The sequence below is a fragment of the Gigantopelta aegis genome, chromosome 1 (genome assembly GCF_016097555.1).
Source record: "Gigantopelta aegis isolate Gae_Host chromosome 1, Gae_host_genome, whole genome shotgun sequence".
Classification (NCBI taxonomy): Eukaryota; Metazoa; Mollusca; class Gastropoda; order Neomphalida; family Peltospiridae; genus Gigantopelta; species Gigantopelta aegis.
The window spans coordinates 10,121,519-10,145,945 of NC_054699.1; the positions used below are offsets into that span (position 1 = coordinate 10,121,519).

Consider the following 24,427-nt stretch of genomic DNA (forward strand, 5'->3'; position numbering starts at 1 on the left):
CCACCAGTTTTGACCCCCCTCCACCCCATGGCAGTGTCGGGTCACGCTTCCTGGGGACTGGCATTGCAGGTATAGACACCAGTTTTGATGCCCCCCCTCCCCGTGGCAGTTGGGTCACACTTCCAAGGGGCTGGCATTGCAGAAGGGATCACCGGTGGAGGTATAGCCACCAATTTTGATCCCACCCCTGTGGCGGTGTCTGGTCATGCTTCCTGGGGACTGGCATCGCAGAAGCGACTGCCGCTGCAGATATAGCCACCAATTTTGACCCCCCCCCCCCCCAACCCTGTTGCGGTGTTGAGTCATGCTTCCTGGGGGCTGGCATTGCAGAAGGGACCACCGGTGGAGGTCTAGCCACCAATTTTGATCCCACCCGTTGCGGTGTCGGGTCATGCTTCCTGGGGGCTGGCATTGCAGAAGGGACCACCGGTGGAGGTCTAGCCACCAATTTTGATCCCACCCGTTGCGGTGTCGGGTCATGCTTCCTGGGGGCTGGCATTGCAGAAGGGACCACCGGGTGGAGGTCTAGCCACCAATTTTGATCCCACCCGTTGCGGTGTCGGGTCATGCTTCCTGGGGGCTGGCATTGCAGAAGGGACCACTGGTGGAGGTCTAGCCACCAATTTTGATCCCACCCGTTGCGGTGTCGGGTCATGCTTCCTGGGGGCTGGCATTGCAGAAGGGACCACCGGGTGGAGGTCTAGCCACCAATTTTGATCCCACCCGTTGCGGTGTTGAGTCATGCTTCCTGGGGGCTGGCATTGCAGGGGATCACCGGTGGAGGGCATTTTGCACCCGTTGCGGTGTTGAGTCATGCTTCCTGGGGGCTGGCATCACCGGTGGAGGTCTAGCCACCAATTTTGATCCCACCCGTTGCGGTGTTGAGTCATGCTTCCTGGGGGCTGGCATTGCAGAAGGGACCACCGGGTGGAGGTCTAGCCACCAATTTTGATCCCACCCGTTGCGGTGTTGAGTCATGCTTCCTGGGGGCTGGCATTGCAGAAGGGACCACCGGGTGGAGGTCTAGCCACCAATTTTGATCCCACCCGTTGCGGTGTTGAGTCATGCTTCCTGGGGGCTGGCATTGCAGAAGGGACCACCGGTGGAGGTCTAGCCACCAATTTTGATCCCACCCGTTGCGGTGTTGAGTCATGCTTCCTGGGGGCTGGCATTGCAGAAGGGACCGCCGCTGGGGGTTGAGCCTCCAACATTGGACACCCCGTGGTCTCTTCTTCTCGTTAGTCCTGGCAAAGCGGCTGTGTACATGTATCTCTATAAACCAGAGTCACAGTCGCTTGCTTACCAGTAAAGTTAACTCGCTACTTGGTTAACAGTCCGAAACTATTAATCAACACCCCGAGTGGGGGGTGAGTAGGTGGATGGGGTGGGGTGGTGGTGATGGTAGACTAATCTCGAGCAAGCTGGCAACAGTGTTCATTGTTGCGAAGGAGTCGGAGTGGATTTCCCCCGGACACCTCTATGAATATTACTGATGGGAATTGGTTGGATTGTCATGTTTGATGATGACTGGTTAGTAAAACCAACCAATCATCAGTTACAATTGGTTGTCGACATAATTTTTATAGCTTTTCGTTTACTCAAGGTTAAAAATATATGTTTGTTTGCTTATAGGCACTACTGAAGTGTATTGTTACGCAAGGTATCTAATGGATAAAAGAGATAAGAATTAAGCACTGGCGAAGAAAGTGGGGGGTAGAGGAGCAATCTGCAGCATCAGCGATCGTTTATATATATTTATACATGTATGTACATATACATATACAGCTCCAGCTACATATACAGCTACAGCTACATATACATCTCCAGCTACATCTACATATACAGCTCCAGCTACATATACAGCTACATCTACAGCTACATATACAGCTACATATACAGCTACAGCTACATATACAGCTACAGCTACATATACAGCTCCAGCTACATATACAGCTACAGCTACAGCTACATATACAGCTCCAGCTACATATACAGCTACAGCTACATATACAGCTCCAGCTACATATACAGCTACATATACAGCTACATATACAGCTACAGCTACAGCTACATATACAGCTACAGCTACATATACAGCTACAGCTACATATACAGCTACATATACAGCTACAGCTACATATACAGCTCCAGCTACATATACATCTCCAGCTACAGCTACAGCTACATATACAGCTGCATATACATATACAGCTACAGCTACATATACAGCTACATATACATCTCCAGCTACATATACAGCTACAGCTACATATACATCTCCAGCTACATATACAGCTACATATACAGCTCCAGCTACATATACATCTCCAGCTACAGCTACATATACAGCTACAGCTACATATACAGCTGCATATACATATACAGCTACAGCTACATATACAGCTACAGCTACATATACATCTCCAGCTACATATACAGCTACAGCTACATATACATCTCCAGCTACATATACATCTACAGCTACATATACAGCTCCAGCTACATATACAGCTCCAGCTACATATACAGCTACAGATACATATACAGCTACAGCTACATATACAGCTACAGCTACATATACAGCTGCATATACATATACAGCTACAGCTACATATACAGCTACAGCTACATATACAGCTACAGCTACATATACAGCTACATATACAGATACAGAGACATACACAGACAGACACATAAACATAAATATACACATACACATACACAGATACATATTTAAATGTACATATACATATACAGGATTCTGAATATCTTCTGGCCCAACATCTTAACCAATGAAGAACTCCATAAAGAAACCTCCACAGTCATTGGTATCAGAGATCAAGCGCCGAAGATGGCGCTGGATTGGCCATGTTATCAAAATGCCTCAAACAGCACTCCTGGAAAAAGGAAACGGGGAAGACCGAAAGAAACATGGAGGAGGACAGTCTGAGCTGGGGGCTGCTGGAGAAGCTGGCAAAAGACAGGCAGCAGTGGTGATCTCTGGTTACAGCCTTATGGGCTTCTTAGCACGAAGGGAATTAAGTAAGTAAGTATAAAAACAGAATTATAATAAATAGAAAATTAACAAGACGCAAAAACAAAACAAGCATGTAAACACTGTCTAGAAGAAAAGTGGCTCTTTAGGTAGCGACCACATCTCCTGATGTTGTGAACACTCTCTCCAAAACAGAAATACAATGAATTTATAAACATTTCAGTATCAATAAAATCATACTGTTTAATCTGTGTGACTACACGTGCAGTCTTGGATACCACGGAGTGTGAACTATATTCGCAGCTTGGGGCACAAACTGCAGATCTTTGTTTTTATACATGTTGAAGGAAGGAAATGTTCTATTTAACGATGCACTCAACACATTTTGTGTACAGTTATATGGCGTTGGACATATGGTTAAGGACCACACAGAGATTGAGAGAGGAAACCTGCTGTTGCCATTTCATGGACTACTCTTTTCGATTAACAGCAAGGGATCTTTTATATGCACCATCCCACAGACAGGACAACACGTACCACGGCCTTTGATATACCAGTCGTAGTGCACTGGCTGGAGTGAGAAATAGCCCAATGAGCCCACCGACGGGGATCGATCCCAGACCAACCGCGCATCAAGCAAACGCTTTATCACTGGGCTACCTGTACCTGTATGTCCCAACCCTTTGTCACTGGGCTACATGTACCTGTATGTCCCAACCCTTTGTCACTGGGCTACATGTACCTGTATGTCCCAACCCTTTGTCACTGGGCTACATGTACCTGTATGTCCCAACCCTTTGTCACTGGGCTACCTGTACCTGTATGTCCCAACCCTTTGTCACTGGGCTACTGTACCTGTATGTCCCAACCCTTTGTCACTGGGCTACCTGTACCTGTATGTCCCAACCCTTTGTCACTGGGCTACCTGTACCTGTATGTCCCAACCCTTTGTCACTGGGCTACCTGTACCTGTATGTCCCAACCCTTTGTCACTGGGCTACCTGTACCTGTATGTCCCAACCCTTTGTCACTGGGCTACCTGTACCTGTATGTCCCAACCCTTTGTCACTGGGCTACCTGTACCTGTATGTCCCAACCCTTTGTCACTGGGCTACCTGTACCTGTATGTCCCAACCCTTTGTCACTGGGCTACCTGTACCTGTATGTCCCAACCCTTTGTCACTGGGCTACCTGTACCTGTATGTCCCAACCCTTTGTCACTGGGCTACCTGTACCTGTATGTCCCAACCCTTTGTCACTGGGCTACCTGTACCTGTATGTCCCAACCCTTTGTCACTGGGCTACCTGTACCTGTATGTCCCAACCCTTTGTCACTGGGCTACCTGTACCTGTATGTCCCAACCCTTTGTCACTGGGCTACCTGTACCTGTATGTCCCAACCCTTTGTCACTGGGCTACCTGTACCTGTATGTCCCAACCCTTTGTCACTGGGCTACCTGTACCTGTATGTCCCAACCCTTTGTCACTGGGCTACCTGTACCTGTATGTCCCAACCCTTTGTCACTGGGCTACCTGTACCTGTATGTCCCAACCCTTTGTCACTGGGCTACCTGTACCTGTATGTCCCAACCCTTTGTCACTGGGCTACCTGTACCTGTATGTCCCAACCCTTTGTCACTGGGCTACCTGTACCTGTATGTCCCAACCCTTTGTCACTGGGCTACCTGTACCTGTATGTCCCAACCCTTTGTCACTGGGCTACCTGTACCTGTATGTCCCAACCCTTTGTCACTGGGCTACCTGTACCTGTATGTCCCAACCCTTTGTCACTGGGCTACCTGTACCTGTATGTCCCAACCCTTTGTCACTGGGCTACCTGTACCTGTATGTCCCAACCCTTTGTCACTGGGCTACCTGTACCTGTATGTCCCAACCCTTTGTCACTGGGCTACCTGTACCTGTATGTCCCAACCCTTTGTCACTGGGCTACGTGTACCTGTATGTCCCAACCCTTTGTCACTGGGCTACGTGTACCTGTATGTCCCAACCCTTTGTCACTGGGCTACGTGTACCTGTATGTCCCAACCCTTTGTCACTGGGCTACCTGTACCTGTATGTCCCAACCCTTTGTCACTGGGCTACCTGTACCTGTATGTCCCAACCCTTTGTCACTGGGCTACGTGTACCTGTATGTCCCAACCCTTTATCACTGGGCTACGTGTACCTGTATGTCCCAACCCTTTATCACTGGGCTACGTGTACCTGTATGTCCCAACCCTTTATCACTGGGCTACGTGTACCTGTATGTCCCAACCCTTTATCACTGGGCTACGTGTACCTGTATGTCCCAACCCTTTATCACTGGGCTACGTGTACCTGTATGTCCCAACCCTTTATCACTGGGCTACGTGTACCTGTATGTCCCAACCCTTTATCACTGGGCTACGTGTACCTGTATGTCCCAACCCTTTATCACTGGGCTACCTGTACCTGTATGTCCCAACCCTTTATCACTGGGCTACGTGTACCTGTATGTCCCAACCCTTTATCACTGGGCTACGTGTACCTGTATGTCCCAACCCTTTATCACTGGGCTACCTGTACCTGTATGTCCCAACCCTTTATCACTGGGCTACGTGTACCTGTATCTCCCAACCCGTTATCACTGGGCTACGTGTACCTGATGTCCCAACCCTTTATCACTGGGCTACCTGTACCTGTATGTCCCAACCCTTTATCACTGGGCTACCTGTACCTGTATGTCCCAACCCTTTATCACTGGGCTACCTGTAACTGTATGTCCCAACCCTTTTATACATGTTGAGGTCATGTTGTTAATTAATAACCCATATTGCCAGCGTTTAATATACAGCAATCATGACCAGTTTAACATATTATTATTATTAATATCATGTTGTTAATTAATAACCCATATTGCCAGCGTTTAATACACAGCAATCATGACCAGTTTAACATATTATTATTATTAATATCATGTTGTTAATTAATAACCCATATTGCCAGCGTTTAATACACAGCAATCATGACCAGTTTAACATATTATTATTATTAATATCATGTTGTTAATTAATAACCCATATTGCCAGCGTTTAATACACAGCAATCATGACCAGTTTAATATATTATTATTACTAATATCTGCTGTGTATATTTACTCGCATGTCACTTTATTTCTTATGTTGTTAATAATAATTATAATTACATTATACAGAGGATGTACCAGTTTTCGTTATCGAAAACAAAAATCGCATGACTGGCATAATTTGGCCATCGTGAGTATGTTGGTTAATGGACAGTAGACTGCTTAAAATACTTGCAAACTGGTCTTTCTAAATTTATATAATTAATAATAATAATAATAGTATTATTATTAATAATAATAATCTCATGAGTCATGCTTGCGTGACGAGTGTGATATGATTGCAAACTTCACGAGATGAGATATAAATCATATTTAACAAAAAACATGAAATTTTCTATATAACTTTTGACAATTTACCTTTATTTTTAAAATGCCAGCAGCAAAATAGTTCCGGCTTTCTTACCGGTACAGTGAAGATAACACTTTCTACAGTGACAATAACACATTTTAGAGTGAAATTTTCACCCTAAATTGTGCTATCGCCACTGAGTGACTGATAACCTTTTTATTTCACTGATATTTTAAGATATTTCACAAAATGTTATATAATAAATTGTGTTCTTTGGCTCTGAATAATGAATACTTATCGTGGATAGCCTGTATTTGGTGCACCAAATGTGTGAGTGAATCTTGCAGCTCTATATTTAGCATAAATATTTTGTAATACGATTTGCGATACTCAGGTGGAAGCAAAAGCAGGAATAACACTTTTTACTTGTTGTTGGGAATACAAAGTATCCAGTAAAATAGATTTAAACAGTATATCTCAAAGTTAATAATTTTATTATAAATTCAATTTCTACGGGTTAATCCGAAGCACAAACAAGGCCATGGCATAATGAACTTCCTACATACTGGGTTTTTTTACATAAATTACAAGTGATTAGATATACTACATTTTTTAAATCACAGTTCATGTCTGTCCGAATTTGATATTCAATTTTGGTCTGTTGACTTTTGAAAGTCGACTGCATTTTAAGTAAGTTGTGAAGTCTACACCTGGTTTTGTCACAAGTAGCAGAGGAGCCAGTGCTTATTTGAGGTGATTGGTTATGCTGAAGTTTGTATGGTTTATAGTCTTCAGTTGCTCTATGAATATTAGTGGTGGGAATTGGTTGAATGTTTATGTTTGATGACTGGTTAGTCAAACAAGCCAATCATCAGTTACAATTGGTTGTTGACATAATTTTTAAAATCTTTTTTTACTCAAGGTTAAAAATATGTAAGTCTGTTTGCTTATTAGCACCACCTGAAGTGTATTGTTACTAAAGGTATCTAATAAATAAAAAAAGATAAGAATAAAGCACTGGTGAAGAAAGCAGGGAGGGGAGGGGGAGCACTCTGTAGCAGCAGCAATGGTTTATATATATATATATATATATATATATATTTATATATATATATTGTATATATGTATATACCCTTAAAAATAGACTAAGACTAAAACCATTACTTCTCAGACGTACATGAATTTTTAAAAATATGAAAAATGCATTTTGTGGTATTAGAAACAACAAAATGATCAGAAACACTTCGAATGTATGGAAATGGATAATCTAAACAATAAAATATAAGTAATGTTTGATTTCAGTGATCATAAATGGCTCTAACAGTGAAAAATATGCTGTAGTGTTTAAAAACTAGGATCTGTCACTTTAAAAAAACATATTGGTTCATATCAAAGTGTTACGTCCCACTAGAATGTGAACTGGACGTAACACTTCGACATCATACAATTGGTGCACTACGACCGTATCAAAACGTTAATCAAACAAGTTCAGTTCTATAAATTAAAATCGATTATGGGTAATAAATAGAGTATTAAACTTGCAACCATTTCGTATAATGATTACGTCCATCTTGAATTATTTTTATTGTCCCTCGCTAAAGCTCGAGACAAGTGAGAATTATTTCACCCAGGACATAAACATGATACGAAATGGAAGCTTGTCGCACGCACATGAAAAAATTCAGATTTGGATGGATCTGAATGTACAATGTAAAGCTTGTTTTGTTTCACGACACCACTAGAGCACAGATATATTAATCATTGGCTACTGCATATCAAACATTTATATTAATCATTGGCTACTACATATCAAACATTTATATTAATCATTGGCTACTGCATGTCAAACATTTATATTAATCATTGGCTACTGCATGTCAAACATTTATATTAATCATTGGCTACTGCATGTCAAACATTTATATTAATCATTGGCTACTGCATGTCAAACATTTATATTAATCATTGGCTACTGCATATCAAACATTTGGTAAATTTTGACATACAAACTTAGAGAGGAAGCCTGCAACATTTTTCCATTAGCAGCAAGGGATCTTTCATATGCACCATCCCACAGACAGGATAGCACATACCACAGCCTTTGATATACTGTCGTGGTGCACTGGCTGGAGTGAGAAATAGCCCCATCGACGGGGATCGATCCCAAACCAACTGCGCATCAAGTGAGTGCTTTACCACAGGGCTACGCCCCGCCCCTCCTGAAATTGATAATTACAATTAATTACGACCAATCTAACTCACCATCACGTTCTTATTGACTGCCAAACACCGACACACTATGTGTAGAACACTTTCCACTGGTACCTTCACCACTGTAGGGAACGACTCACTGTAAAGAGGATTCCAAATTAACACAAGAATAGACACTCAAAACATAGCACACAAACTAAAATCTTAGTAGTATTTGTTTAAAAAACACCCACAACACGAAGATTTAATCTAGGTCTCTTGAGGTGTTAGGTTTACTCCATTCAATTTCTATGTCTCTGAGGTGTTAGGTTTACTCCATTCAATTTCTATGTCTCTGAGGTGTTAGGTTTACTCCATTCAATTTCTATATCTCTGAGGTGTTAGGTTTACTCCATTCAATTTCTATGTCTCTGAGGTGTTAGGTTTACTCCATTCAATTTCTATGTCTCTGAGGTGTTAGGTTTACTCCATTCAATTTCTATGTCTCTGAGGTGTTAGGTTTACTCCATTCAATTTCTATGTCTGAGGTTCCATTCATTTTCTATGGGGAAACATCTGTGGGGAAAATGGTTTTCCACCATCAACTGACTTGATGTCACCTCCACTCTAATCTATCGACATTTATTTTAATATTTTGATAAAAAAAATTTATATATATTAGTGAAAATCAATATTTAACACTTATTTTATTTAAAAAATAACTTAAAATATAAAATTTTAGATTAATCTAGTTCTGCTAAAAATAATAAAATACATAATTATTTTTAAAAATGTAAAAAAATATATTTAAAATTTGTTTAACATGCATTGAAACAAACTATAATTAAATGAAATTTCACTGATTGAGGACTAGAACTTTATTTTTTTTAAAACAATATTTATTCAAAGAAATGAAGTGTATCGGCAATCAGGCGATAAGCCTAATGTATATAAACACCTCTAGAATGTTCTGAGAAACGAAGCTAAAAAGTGAGAACTTACAACTGAGTTAGGCGCAATTTAAGCTGACACCATCGAAGCATGACAATAACAAAATTAACTTCACCTTAAGAGGGCCTCTAAGCACAGTGCAAGTGTTTGAAAATGTCCCGTCAAGTATTTGCCTCTCGCGGGTTCTGAATCAGGACAGGACATCTGTGGTAGTCTGTCAGCTGGGTGATATTCAGAACCTGTACCATAGAAAGAAAGAAAGAAATGTTTTATTTAACGACGCACTCAACACATTTTATTTACGGTTATATTGTGTCAGACATATGGTTAATGACCACACAGATATGGAGAGAGAAAACCCGCTGTCGCCACTTCAAGGGCTACTCTTTTCGATTAGCAGCACGGAATGTTTTATATGCACCATCCCACAGACAGGATAGTACATACCACAGCCATTGTCACACCAGTTGTGGAGCACTTGCTGGAACGAAAAATAGCCCAATGGGTTCACCGACGGAGATCAATCCTAGACTCACTGTGCATCAAGCAAACACTTTACCACTGGACTACATCCGCCCCTAGGAAACAAAACACGATTAAAGTCTTTAACTAGTGCTGGGGATCGGTTGGAAAATCACCATCGATCATCGGTTGTAGTTTAGACAGTAAAATACCACGAGAATAATTTCACCTTTCTGACAATAACCTCATCTGTTTGACAATAACCTCATCTGTTTGACAATAGCCTCACATGTCCAATGATAGCCTCACCTGACAATAACCTCATCTGTTTGACAATAACCTCATCTGTTTGACAATAACCTCATCTGTTTGACAATAACCTCATCTGTTTGACAATAACCTCATCTGTTTGACAATAACCTCATCTGTTTGACAATAACCTCATCTGTTTGACAATAGCCTCACATGTCCAATGATAGCCTCACCTGACAATAACCTCATCTGTTTGACAATAACCTCATCTGTTTGACAATAACCTCATCTGTTTGACAATAGCCTCACATGTCCAATGATAGCCTCACCTGACAATAACCTCATCTGTTTGACAATAACCTCATCTGTTTGACAATAACCTCATCTGTTTGACAATAGCCTCACATGTCCAATGATAGCCTCACCTGACAATAACCTCATCTGTTTGACAATAACCTCATCTGTTTGACAAGAGCCTCACATGTCCAATGATAGCCTCACCTGACAATAACCTCATCTGTTTGACAATAGCCTCACATGTCCAATGATAGCCTCACCTGACAATAACCTCATCTGTTTGACAATAACTTCATCTGTTTGACAATGACCTCATCTGTTTGACAATAGCCTCACATGTCCAATGATAGCTTCACCTGACAATAACCTCATCTGTTTGACAATAACTTCATCTGTTTGACAATAACCTCATCTGTTTGACAATAGCCTCACATGTCCAATGATAGCCTCACCTGACAATAACCTCATCTGTTTGACAATAACCTCATCTGTTTGACAATAGCCTCACATGTCCAATGATAGCCTCACCTGACAATAACCTCATCTGTTTGACAATAACCTCATCTGTTTGACAATAGCCTCACATGTCCAATGATAGCCTCACCTGACAATAACCTCATCTGTTTGACAATAACTTCATCTGTTTGACAATAACCTCATCTGTTTGACAATAGCCTCATCTGTTTGACAATAACCTCATCTGTTTGACAATAACCTCATCTGTTTGACAATAGCCTCACATGTCCAATGATAGCTTCACCTGACAATAACCTCATCTGTTTGACAATAACCTCATCTGTTTGACAATAGCCTCATCTGTTTGACAATAGCCTCACATGTCCAAAGATAGCCTCACCCTCCAAGAATAACCTCATTTATCTGACACTAGTGACAATAATTTCACCGATCCAACAATAACCTCACCTATTTGAAAATAACCTCACCTTTGAACATTAGGTCCACTGTCTGGTTCAGACCATTGAGTTTGCTGTCTGAGAATAACCTCACTTGTCTGATAATTACTGTGACTGTTTGGTATTAACCTCACCTGTATCTAAACCTTTCTACAGTAGGTCTAGTGTCTGGTTCAAACAACACAGGAGTTTGCTGTCTGATAATAACCTCACCCGTCTGATATTAACCTCACCTGTCTCTAAACCCTTGTACAGCAAGTCTATTGCCTGGCTCAGACCACTCAGGAGTTTGCTGTCTGATAACAACCTCATCTGTATGATAATAAGCTCATCTGTCTGATATTAACCTCACCTGTCTCGAAACATTTGTATAGCAGGGTTCAAACCACTCATCTAGTGCTTGGTTCAGGCCACTCAAGAGTTTGCTGTCCGACAATAACCTCATATGTCTGATAATAACTCCACCTGTCTAAAAATATCCTCAAGTATCTGACAATAACCTCACCTCTAAACCTTCGTACAGCAGGTCTAGTGCCTGATTCAGACCAGTCAACACTTTGCTGTCTGACAATAACGTCACGTATCTGATATTAACCTCACCAGTCCGATAACATCACACATCTGACATTAACCTCACCTGTCCGATAATGTCACTTATCTGACATTGACCTGACCTGTCTGATAACATCACATATCTGATATTAACCTGACCTGTCTGATAATGTTACTTATCCGACATTTACCTCACCTGTCCGATAACATCACATATCAGACATTAACCTCACCTGTCCGATAACATTACATATCAGACATTAACCTCACCTGTCTCTAAGCCTTCGTACAGTAGGTCTAATGCCAGGTTGAGACCGGACAACACTTTGCTGTCTGACAATAACGTCACATATCTGATATTAACCTCACCTGTCCGATAACATTACATATCAGACATTAACCTCACCTGTCTCTAAACCTTCGTACAGTAGGTCTAGTGCCTGGTTGAGACCGGACAACACTTTGCTGCACTGTTCGGTCCAACTCTCTGTGAATTTCACTCCCTGGCTGCCTCCGCCACCACATCTCGGTAGAAGGGCAAAACACGAGATGACACTCTGAAACAAGGAATGAATGAATGATGTTTAACGACACCAGAGCACAAACTATGGTAAGAAAGGAAATGTTTTATTTAACGACGCACTCAACACATTTTATTTATGGTTATATGGCGTCGGACATATGGTTAAGGATCACACAGATATTGAGAGAGGAAATCTGCTGTCGCCACTACTCTTTTCGATTAGCAGCAAGGGATCTTTTATATGCACCATCCCACAGACAGGATAGTACATACCACAGCCTTTGTTACATCAGTTGTGGAGCACTGGCTGGAACAAGAAATAGCCCAATGGGTCCACCGACGGGGATTGATCCTAAACCGACCGCGCATCAAGCGAGTGCTCTACCACTGGGCTATATCCTGCCCTGAACTATGGGAAATGCAAACAGTAAGTGATGAACCACATCAATATAAAAATTCAACACTTAAATTAAAACACAGTGTAAAGAACTGTAATTTTTTTTTAACAAATATCACAGATAGGTAAAATTAAAATTTAAAAACTAAAATTCAGTATGACGACTCTGAAACAAGGAAACCATTATAACAGTTACCGTCATCGAACTCCGATTCTCTATCTTTCTATGTGTCTCAACAAAGTGTTGAAATAACCATGTTAGACACAATTAGATATATTTTAAAAGTTTAAAGTTTGTTTTGTTTAACAACACCACTAGAGCACATTGATATATTAATCATCGGCTACTGGATGTCAAACATTTGGTAATTTTGACATATAGTCTTAGAAAGGAAACCCGCTACATTTTTCCATTAGTAGCAAGGGATCTTTTATATACACCATCCCACAGACAGGACAATATATACCACAGCCTTTGAAATGCCAGTTGTGGTGCCCTAGCTGGAATGTGAAATACCTCCATGGGCCCACAGATGGGTATATTTTAAAACATACAACAGGCCTCTCCAGTTGGAATAACAGGAGAGAAGGAAAGAAATGTTTTATTTAATGACACACTCAGCACATTTTATTTACGGTTACATGGCGTCGGACATATGGTTATAGACCACACAGATATTGAGAGAGGAAACCCACTGTTGCCACTTCATGGGCTACTCTTTTCGATTAGCAGCAAGGGATCTTTTATATGCACCATCCCACAGACAGGATAATACATACCACAGCCTTTGATATACCAGTCATGGTGCACTGGCTGGAGCAAGATATAGCCCAATGGGTCCACGGATGGGGATCGATCCCAGACCGACCGCGCATCGAGCTAACGCTTTACCACTGGGCTACGTCCCACCCACAAATAACAGAAGAGCTTCCCTGATAATAACTCTGGGCTCGAATTTACCATCAGCACTGACAGCCATTGCTGTAGGTGTAGTATCAATTACATAGGTCAGGGATGTTACTAAGGGTTTGGTTTTTTGCCACTGTACGGCCCTGGATGAAAAATTACTGCTGTTGGTTGAAATGATAATAAAAAATATAAAAAATTGTATTTTGTGTTTATTTGTTGCAAAAGTTACTGGTTTCAAAGTGGCCTGAAATTATTTGAAGCAAATTTTTTTTTTTCAAAAATAAAACATTAATAATAATAATAAAAATCATGATCCCCAATTTTTTGCAATCAGCTGAACTGAACTGAACTGAAGTTTATTTACACTCAGGCCGTAGTCTAAGGCATATAGGGATATTTTTACATAAAACAATTAATACCTTGTGACAAGATGGTGAAAGTACAATATAACATACATAAATACAAAAACACACAGAAAATCAACCAGAGGGTTTGAAAATATTCATAACTATGTTATAAAACATAGAATGTTTTCTAAGGACATCAGCTTCTTTAGAGTTAAATAATTTATAAAATTTATATATATTTGGTTTTGACTAACAGAAAGAAAGAAGTGTTTTATTTGACGATGCACTCAACACATTTTATTTACGGTTATACGGCGTCAGACATATGGTTTAGGACCACACAGATTTTGAGAGGAAACCCGCTGTCGCCACTTCATGGGCTACTCTTTCCGATTCGCAGCAAGAGATCTTTTATTTGCACTTCCCACAGGCAGGATAGCACAAACCATGGCCTTTGTTGAACCAGTTATGGATCATTGGTTGGTGCAAGTGGTTTACACCTACCCATTGAGCCTTGCGGAGCACTCACTCAGGGTTTGGAGTCGGTATGTGGATTAAAAATCCCATGCCTCGACTGGGATCCGAACCCAGTACTTACCAGCCTGTTGACCGATGGCCTAACCATGACGCCACCGAGGCCGGTTTGACTAACAGAAAGCACGTAAATAGCGATTTCTTTCATTCTTAAAAAACATATATGTAAATACAGTGTTCTCGCTGCTCCATTTTGCCACCCTCCTTTCACGTTCCCTGCCCTCTTTTATTTTTGAGTGCCCCTCTATATTTTCCAGCACCTATCTCCGCTATTTCCAAATGCACTTTTTTCCACACAAAAAACAACGATCAGTCTGCACACTGGACATCAAAGGAAACAAGCCACGTTGTGTATGAAAAAGCAATTGACGAAACATTTACGACAGTTACCGTAACGTAATTTAACAGTATTTTTTTAACAGCCTCTATTTTGTCCAATATCTGTATCCATTTGTATGTTTGATAGACACAATAAAAGTTATATTTTATGTAAGCAATGAAAACATTATATTTTTTACGGATTCAGCAATCTCCGATTGAAAAACCCCTCTTATTTGGCACCAAATTTGTCACGTGATCAGAACGGTCATTCTGTCTTTTGTTTCCACTAACTATCGTTTGATATTTTGTCCTCAGTTGCAGATATAATTGGCTGAAACTGATGATTTTTACTTTCTGTTATTCTGTTTATTCAGCGGTTCTTTATAAAATATTGTAAACTTTTCATTTTGAGGGGATATGAACGCTTATAAAAACAACGGAAGTGGTAGTGTTTATCATTAAAATCATTTATCTTGAGTGCCAAATAATATATACACCGCCTTTACAAAAATCAGCTGGCGATAATATTTTATCACAGCGATCGATTCATTTGATGAAGATGGGAATAACAAAAATGTATCTGACATTAGGAGATCACTTTACAAACATCTTTATTGTTTTTCGTATATCTTGAAATCTTTATTAAAAATAATATTAAAACTTTGATCGGTCCAGCAAAACTGGAACTGCCCGTGAATGTCAGACCGATATCATCTTCGGTTCAATTAAAAGACGAGTTTTTTTATAAACCCCTTTGCACTTTTTTGTAGGCAAAATAAGGAGTATGTCTTTTCTCAGTCTACCAACAACAACAATATGATAACCAAACTACTCCCCCCCCCCCCCCTTTTTTTTTTTTTGCTTTTCGTTTATTGGTGGGTTTTTTATTATTTATTTTTTTAAATTTATTTGAAGGGTGTGGTGCCGCCTGGCCGCCCTCCTTTAATTTTCACTCAGCGAGAACACTGAAATATATAATGAAACTCATCTCTGATTTTTACATAATGGACATATTCGATAGTTTTGTGATACATGTTTCCATCTGTCTGTTTCAATATGAAGATTATCTGAAAATCTGAATCGTAATAATGGGCACCAACTAAATTCGGAAGACACTGGTGGATTACGGTTTCTCAGTCTGATTTGATTAAAACAAAAAATTATTTTTTTTTTTTTAATTCCTACCTACCCTATTTTTTTCAAGGATGAGACCTGAAACACACATATATTATTTTTAGGCCGTATTAAAAGATTTCAAGAACAAAATGTATACTGTGTACAAGTGAAAGCAACCTTAGAAGGTTTCATAAATTAGTGCTTACCTGTGTGGTCGAGTTCTCAGACAATTCTTGCCAAATCAGCGATTCCAACTTGTTCTAAAAACAAACACCATCATAAAGCAAAATATAATAATTCCAGCTATGTAGCACACGAAGACTGAACTGCATGATTAATACTTCAAAACATGTTTTTTTAATTTACACATACAGAAAACTAACGTGATTATGTGAAAGATGAAATACAATATTGCTTTAATTTATAATTTTCCTTAAATTACATATTTAATTTTTTTGTTGTGTGTTTGTTTTCGTTTTTTTATTATTCAAAAGACTTTCTCCATGATTATTTTGCCTGTTTTTAATTTCTGTAAAAACATATTGGTGTCTGTGTGTGTGTGGGGTGTGTGTGTGACATTTGCCCAAAGTATATGAAAGTGCTCAAATCTGGAAAACGATGTTTATTCAAGAATATAGATCTGCATGACTACCAAACAGCCATATAGGGTTTCAAATGAATCCCTACATATTATTTACATTGATTACAACTAATATTACGAGTAGAATGAAGGAAATACATGGTGAAAATGTTTCAAGCCAACTCAGTTTGCGAAACATCTCTATCGTTTTCCCCTGAATACAAAGACTTGCTCCAGCAGACACAGGATTCGAACTTAAGAATTTGTCAAATGGCCCATCGATAGCAATTTAAAGGCTGACCATGGCAACTGAAGAAGACTTATGCAGCAAATAAACATGACTGAAAGTTATTTTGGTGTATGTAGACTTATTTTAAATGTACTAATATTATATACTAGCAGATAATGTACACCAGGTGTAAAAATTTTGCCATTATGGGGGAGCTTTAACAACGGCACAATGGTCCCGACCTACTGCAATTTATATCTCAACAACGGCAATTGCCGTCGGTGCCGTAGTTAAGTTTTAGCCCTGAAACATATATTGTCAAATAATCTGCAGTGGGGGATAACCTGTGGCTATTTAACATGTATAGCCTACAGATAATCAATCTGCAATCAATTAGCATAAGGGAACTTTATCATGAAATCAGTTTTAATCTGTTTTGTTATGCAGGTCTCCGAGAATTGAAAATTTTAATAAACCATTTATAGGTTACGCAAAAACAAATTCAGGTTAACTCATTCAGTTTTTATATAACCCATCACAAACATGTAAACAATGTGATAAATTCAGTGTGCGAACGAAACATGGGTTAAATGCAAGCTATACTTATGCAAGCGATTACCGAACAAAACTATCGCTCTCGCAATTTACAGAGGCCTGTTATGAATATTTTGACCAGGATTCTCCAACTCACCTTGAATGTGCCACATGGCCCGGGGAAATTCTTAATACACACACCAATACAAGACAGTGCTGCCTCTCTCCACTGTAACAAAGAGAAAATATAATAAAAAATAACTATAAAAATAAACAATGCCTCTCATACATCAGTTCAAAGGAAGGAAGGGCTGTTTTATTTAATGACGCGCTCAACTCATTTTAACTACTGCTATATGGTGTCAACACATACAGTGAAACCTCTCAAAAACGGACCCTTTGTAAACAGGAATTCCCTCAAAACTGGATGTTTTTCATCATCCCTTTTTAAATATCTGTACAGAAGAACCTCTCTAAATCGGAAACCTCTTAAAACTGTACATTTTACTTGGACCCGAGGATATCCGATTAAGAGGAGTTTCACTGTAGTTACGGACCACACAGATAATGAGAGAGTAAACCTGCTGCTACCACGCAATAAGCTACTATTTACAGTTAGCAGCAAGAGATCGTTTATATGTACCATCCCACAGACAGGATAGTACATACCATGGCCTTTTAATAATATCAGTCCTGAAGCACTAGGTGGAGCGAGAAATAACCCAATTGGCCCACCGATAAGGATCAATCCTAGATCAACCTGCACATCTGGCGAGTACATCAGTTCATACCTTATTTCGCCTTTGCATGTCGAACATTTGGTAATTCTGAAACATATTCAGGGTTCATAGCCTTAACAACCAAGCAAATTCAAAGACTTTAAAAGACTTTTACCTACCATTTTCAAAGACTTTTACACAGTGGTCAAAGACAATAGAATGTGATAAAAAATACCAAATCAGTTTGTTTATGTTGCTATTTATAGCAAGAAACTGGACTTTTTCACATGCATCATGACAGGTTAAACCTTGTACTTGAAAAATTTCAAGTGCATGCAGCTGTAAAAGTATTGTGTTATGATATAGCTATGCCAGCAAAAAGAAGGTCAGAGTATTGAAGTAGATTAAGAAAAATTAAAAATAAAATAAAAGAATGAACAAAATTTTAGAATTTAAGACTTTTAAAAGACTTTTATTACAGTTCAAAGACTTTCAAAGACCTAAAAATTATTTTTTCAAATTCAAAGCCTTTCAATGAATTTAAAGACCACTACAAACCCTGATATTCCTCATAAAAAACCCCACAGCACTTTCCCCATTAGCGGTAAGAGATCTTTGATGTACATCATCCCACAGACAGGGGCGGGACGTAGCCCAGTGGTAAAGTGCTTGCTCGATGCATGGTCAGTCAGGAATCGATCCCCGTCGGTGGGCCCATTGGGCTATTTCTCGTTCCAGCCAGTGAACCACGACTGGTACATCAAAGGCCATGATATTTGTTATCCTGTCTATGGGATGGTGCATATAAAAGAAACCTTGCTGCTAATCGAAAAGAGTAGCCCATGAAGTTGCGACAGCGGGTTTCTTCTCTCGGTGTCTGTGTGGTCCATAACCATATGTCTGACGCCATATAACCGTAAATAAAATGTGTTGAGTGCGTCATTAAATAAAACATTTCTTCTTTTCTTTTTTCTTTCATCCCACAGACAAGACACAATAAACTACAGCCTTTGATTACCTGTCTCAGGGTACTGGTTGGGATGGGATAAATAATCAGTTAGTTAATAGGTCTAACGATGGGATTCGGTCCTTTGGCCCAAACATCTCAGGCGAGTGATCTATCTACTAAGCTACATCCCACCCCTGTATCTTTTTTAATAACCTTCTGAATACTGCAGGCGAAATATCTCGCCCGACGTCACCAAGTCGACACTGTATACAGTGCATTCCCCAATTCATATTAACATTAATTAATCTAAAATATCATAAAAATTTGAAAAACCCACAAAAACAATACTGACCATTTATAAACTTTATTTTATTTATTTATAAAAAAATTAATGAAAATATGTTAAAAAGTCATAAATTTGTTCCCCCACTGGTGGAAATGAATCCAGTAATCAGAAGGTTAAATCCCACTTTCCCCTTTCTTTTCTTTGTTCTCCTTTGAACTCACTCTTATTTCTTGAGAATCTTGGAGTCTTAGTCAAAGTTAAAGTTTGTTATGTTTAACGACACCACTAGAACACATTGATTTATTAATCATTGGCTACTGGATGTCAAACATTTCGTAATTTTGACATATAGTCTTAGAAAGGAAACCTGCTACATCTTTTCATTAGCAGCAAAGAATTTTTTATATGCACCATCACACAGACAGGACAGTATACACAACGACATTCGATATACCTGTCATAGTGTACTGGCTGGAACAAGAAATGGCCCAATGAGCTCATCAACGGGGATCGATTCCAGATGGATTGCACATCAAGCGAACACTTTACCACTGGGCTACATCCTGCCCTGGTATCGTCATCAAATACAATCTCCCTCTAGAAAACTCACATTCATATTCGCTTCCAGCAACAGTGGAAAGATCTGTGGAACAGTGGAGTTTGAGATATCTCTTGACAGTTCGGGAAAACATGACGATGTTTCCAGAATATCTGACAAAACATAACACACAGCCTGATGGCAGACATCCGAATCATGTGACTGTAAATAAATAAAAAAGAAGTGATAATGATAAGTTAATGACAGCTTTATTCCAGAATTGTTGTTTTTTATTATATAACATTTAGTGAAATATCTTAAAATATCAGTGAAATAAAAGTGTTATCAGTCACTCAGTTATGACAACACATTTTAGAATGAAAATTTCACTATTTCACTCTAAAATGTGTTATCGTCACTGTAAAAAGTGTTATTTTCACTGTAAGAAAGCTGGAACTATTTTGCTTCTGGCATTTTAAAAATAAAGGTAAATTGCCAAAAGTTATATAATAAATAGAAAATTTTATGTTTTTTGTCAAATATGATTTATATCTCATCTCGTGAAGTTTGCAATCATATCAACTTCACTCGATGAGATATAAATCATATTTGATAAAAAAACATGAAATATCCTCTATTTATTGTGAAATCGTAGGCCCAAAACACAAATTACATAACTTACAACAACCATATCAAATGTTTTATGACTGTAAGACAATGCAAGCAAAACAGTAATATACATCAGCTGATTTCAATGAACTTGCCAAATTCGCCAACTGTGAATTTTAAGAACAAGTGACGAAATGTATTCTAATTTGACAAAATAAATTAATGTAATAATTGATATTTAATAATAAAATAACTAGGATTCGGCAATGTTTTAAGTTTAATAGATAATTTGGCAAAATTGATTGCTCACCCAGAGTTAGCCCTGACAAATTGACATATATGTTACTTACTCATGGTCACAGATTTATAATTTACAAACACTGTCAAGTGACATTGAGGCGAGTTGACTGATCATTGTGTAACTTTGGTGGGTTGGGGGGGATGGGTGTAGGAGGGGCAAGTTCAGTACATAGATTGCGTCATGTTGACGAACCAATGGGGTGAGTTGGTGGGCCAGGGGAGGAGAGAGAGGGAGTTGATTTTTGGGAAAGTATACACACACACACAAACACACAAGGCACCAATTCCATTAGCCCAACTACTCTGACTGTAAGAGAGCTAGACAGCCATTTGCACGGAGGGCTAATAACCGTCCAATTGTCTATCTAGCTCTCGACTCACAGTCAGAGTACTCGGTCTACTATTCCATGTAGTACCTACCTGTAATGTCTGCAGTAGCAGATTAATCCATGTGTTAACGTGACTGAGAAACAGATCTGTCGAACACTGGCCAACAAATTCTTTCAGGAGTCCAAGACCCAACTTTCTGAGAAAAAAACAATAATAAAAATGTAAACATTAGAAAAAGAAGAAGAAAGGAATGTTTAATTTAATGACACATTCAACATATTTTTATTTATACAGTCAAACGTCTCAAAATTGCACCTATGTAAATCGGAATCCCCCCAAAACAGGAAATTTTTCACAAATCAGTACAAAACGTAACATCTCTAAACCAGATACCTCTAAAAACCGGACATTTTACTTGGTCCTGAGGGCGTCCAGTTTAGAGGGGTTAATGTCACTGTAATTACATACATGTGTACAGCCAAGGACATATGCTTACAAAATTTAGCAAAGAAAACAGAGAGACCAGGTAAATTGTTTTAATTGTGATAACATTTAAGTGTCAAATCATCCAATAATATTACATCGGTGAAGAATTTTATGATCATTTTCATTTCCCCAGTTATAAGTGTCTGCAGGGGTAATTTTTATTTAACAATGCTCTCAACACATTTTATTTACAGTTATGGCATCAGACATGTGGTACGCCTATGTCAGCTGCATGAATCCACATAAACCAGTGGCCGCAAATTAGAGTCACTGCTGTTGTCATGGAAGGTGAAATGACGTTACCCAGACGATGTTGCAAACAGAGGAAGACATACAATGAATGAATGAAGGAAATATTTTATTTAAAGATGTACTCAACACATTTTATTTACGGTTATATGGCATCACACATATGGTTAAGGACCACACAGATATGGAGAGAGGAAACACTTTGTTGCCACTTCATGGGCTCCTCTTTTTCGATTGGCAGCAAGGGTTCTTTTATATGCACCATCCCACAGACAGGGTAGTACATACCACGGCCTTTGATATACCAGTCGTGGTGCACTGGCTGGAACGAGAAATAGCCCAATGGGCCCACCGACGGGGATCGATCCTCGACCGACTGCGCATCGAGCGAGCACTATACCACTGGGCTATGTCCCACCCCTGTTAAAGTTGGATTACAAAATTGTTTCAGTATTTTAAACTTGCCTGCTTTTAGATGAGCCCAAATGACTGTGAATAGATTTAACCACACCATCCAGTGAAGACATCTTCTAGAGAGAAAAGAACAAAACATAATAGGTTTATACTGCTTACAAATTTAATACATACATGTATGTATACTTCGATCAAATTAATGCTTGTATTCCATAACAGGTTCTCTACAAAGATTTAAAATGTTAGATATCCCTAAGTCAGTTCACCTAATTTTTATCAAGGTTTATACCGGCTTCGGTGGTGTCATGGTTAAGCCATTGGACATAAGGCTGGTAGGTACTGGGTACCGTCTCCCACCCAGAGCAAGTTTTAATGACTCAATTGGTAGGTGTAAGACCACTACACCCTCTTCTCTCTCACTAACCACTAACAACTAACCCACTGTCCTGGACAGACAGCCCAGATAGCCGAGTGTGTGTGTCCAGGACAGCGTGCTTGAACCTCAATTGGATATAAGCACGGAAATAAGTTGAAATAAAATCAAGGTTTATAAATGATCTACCCCAAATGTCAGTATAGATATGTATGCAGATGACACCACATGACACACATCTGTCCGTAATAGAGGCTGCATTACATTACAAACAAACTTAGATGCTGTAAAATCTTGGTGCATCAATAATAATATGTCTATAGACCCATCTAAAACTACATGTATTTTAATTGGTACAGAGCATAAATTGGGCCAAACTGTTCAGTTGCAACAAAAAAAACAAAGAAAACTTTTTGTTTTGTTTAACGACACCAATTGAGCACATTGATTTATTAATCATCAGCAATTCGATGTCAAACATTTGGTAATTTTGACATATAGTCTTAAGAGAGAAAACCCTCTACATTTTTTCATAAGTAGCAAGGGATCTTTTATATATGTACCATCCCATGGCCTTTTATATACCAGTTGTGGTACACTGGCTGGAACGAGAACTAGCCTAATGAGGATCAATTCCAAACGGACTGCATATCAAGCGAGTGCTTTATCAGTGGGCTACATCCCACCTCAGTTGCAACTAAGTATCAATAATAACACTATAGCACCTGCTCATTGCCACTGAGTGTCAATAATAACGCTATATCACCTGCTCATTGCCACTGAGTGTCAATAATAACGCTATATCACCTGCTCATTGCCACTGAGTGTCAATAATAACGCTATATCACCTGCTCATTGCCACTGAGTGTCAATAATAACGCTATATCACCTGCTCATTGCCACTGAGTGTCAATAATAACGCTATATCACCTGCTCATTGCCACTGAGTGTCAATAATAACGCTATATCACCTGCTCATTGCCACTGAGTGTCAATAATAACGCTATATCACCTGCTCATTGCCACTGAGTGTCAATAATAACGCTATATCACCTGCTCATTGCCACTGAGTGTCAACAATAACGCTATATCACCTGCTCATTGCCACTGAGTGTCAACAATAACGCTATATCACCTGCTCATTGCCACTGAGTGTAATAACGCTATATCACCTGCTCATTGCCACTGAGTGTCAATAATAACGCTATATCACCTGCTCATTGCCACTGAGTGTCAATAATAACGCTATATCACCTGCTCATTGCCACTGAGTGTCAACAATAACGCTATATCACCTGCTCATTGCCACTGAGTGTCAATAATAACGCTATATCACCTGCTCATTGCCACTGAGTGTCAATAATAACGCTATATCACCTGCTCATTGCCACTGAGTGTCAATAATAACGCTATATCACCTGCTCATTGCGAGTGTCAATAATAACGCTATATCACCTCACCTCATTGCCACCGAGTGTCAATAATAACGCTATATCACCTGCTCATTGAGTGTCAATAATAACGCTATATCACCTGCTCATTGCCACCGAGTGTCAATAATAACGCTATATCACCTGCTCATTGCCAGAGTGTCAATAATAACGCTATATCACCTGCTCATTGCCACCGAGTGTCAATAATAACGCTATATCACCTG

The 24,427-nt window shown here is 39.5% G+C and overlaps 1 protein-coding gene across 2 annotated transcripts in view; it reads right to left on the reverse strand.

Annotated features, from left to right (window-relative positions):
* LOC121370561 (proline-, glutamic acid- and leucine-rich protein 1-like) overlaps positions 1-24,427 on the reverse strand; it is a 56,934-nt gene that overhangs the window by 27,359 nt on the left and 5,148 nt on the right. The window contains exons 2-9 of one of the 2 annotated variants that reach the window (XM_041495879.1): positions 22,449-22,510; positions 21,339-21,444; positions 20,082-20,231; positions 17,675-17,746; positions 16,381-16,434; positions 12,433-12,583; positions 9,665-9,788; positions 8,671-8,758 (exon numbers count right to left, since the gene is read on the reverse strand). In XM_041495879.1, the coding sequence (XP_041351813.1) occupies positions 8,671-8,758; positions 9,665-9,788; positions 12,433-12,583; positions 16,381-16,434; positions 17,675-17,746; positions 20,082-20,231; positions 21,339-21,444; positions 22,449-22,510 (807 nt within the window). Of the gene's footprint in view, positions 1-8,670; positions 8,759-9,664; positions 9,789-12,432; positions 12,584-16,380; positions 16,435-17,674; positions 17,747-20,081; positions 20,232-21,338; positions 21,445-22,448; positions 22,514-24,427 lie in introns of both variants that reach the window. The other variant, XM_041495872.1, reaches the window with a different exon arrangement.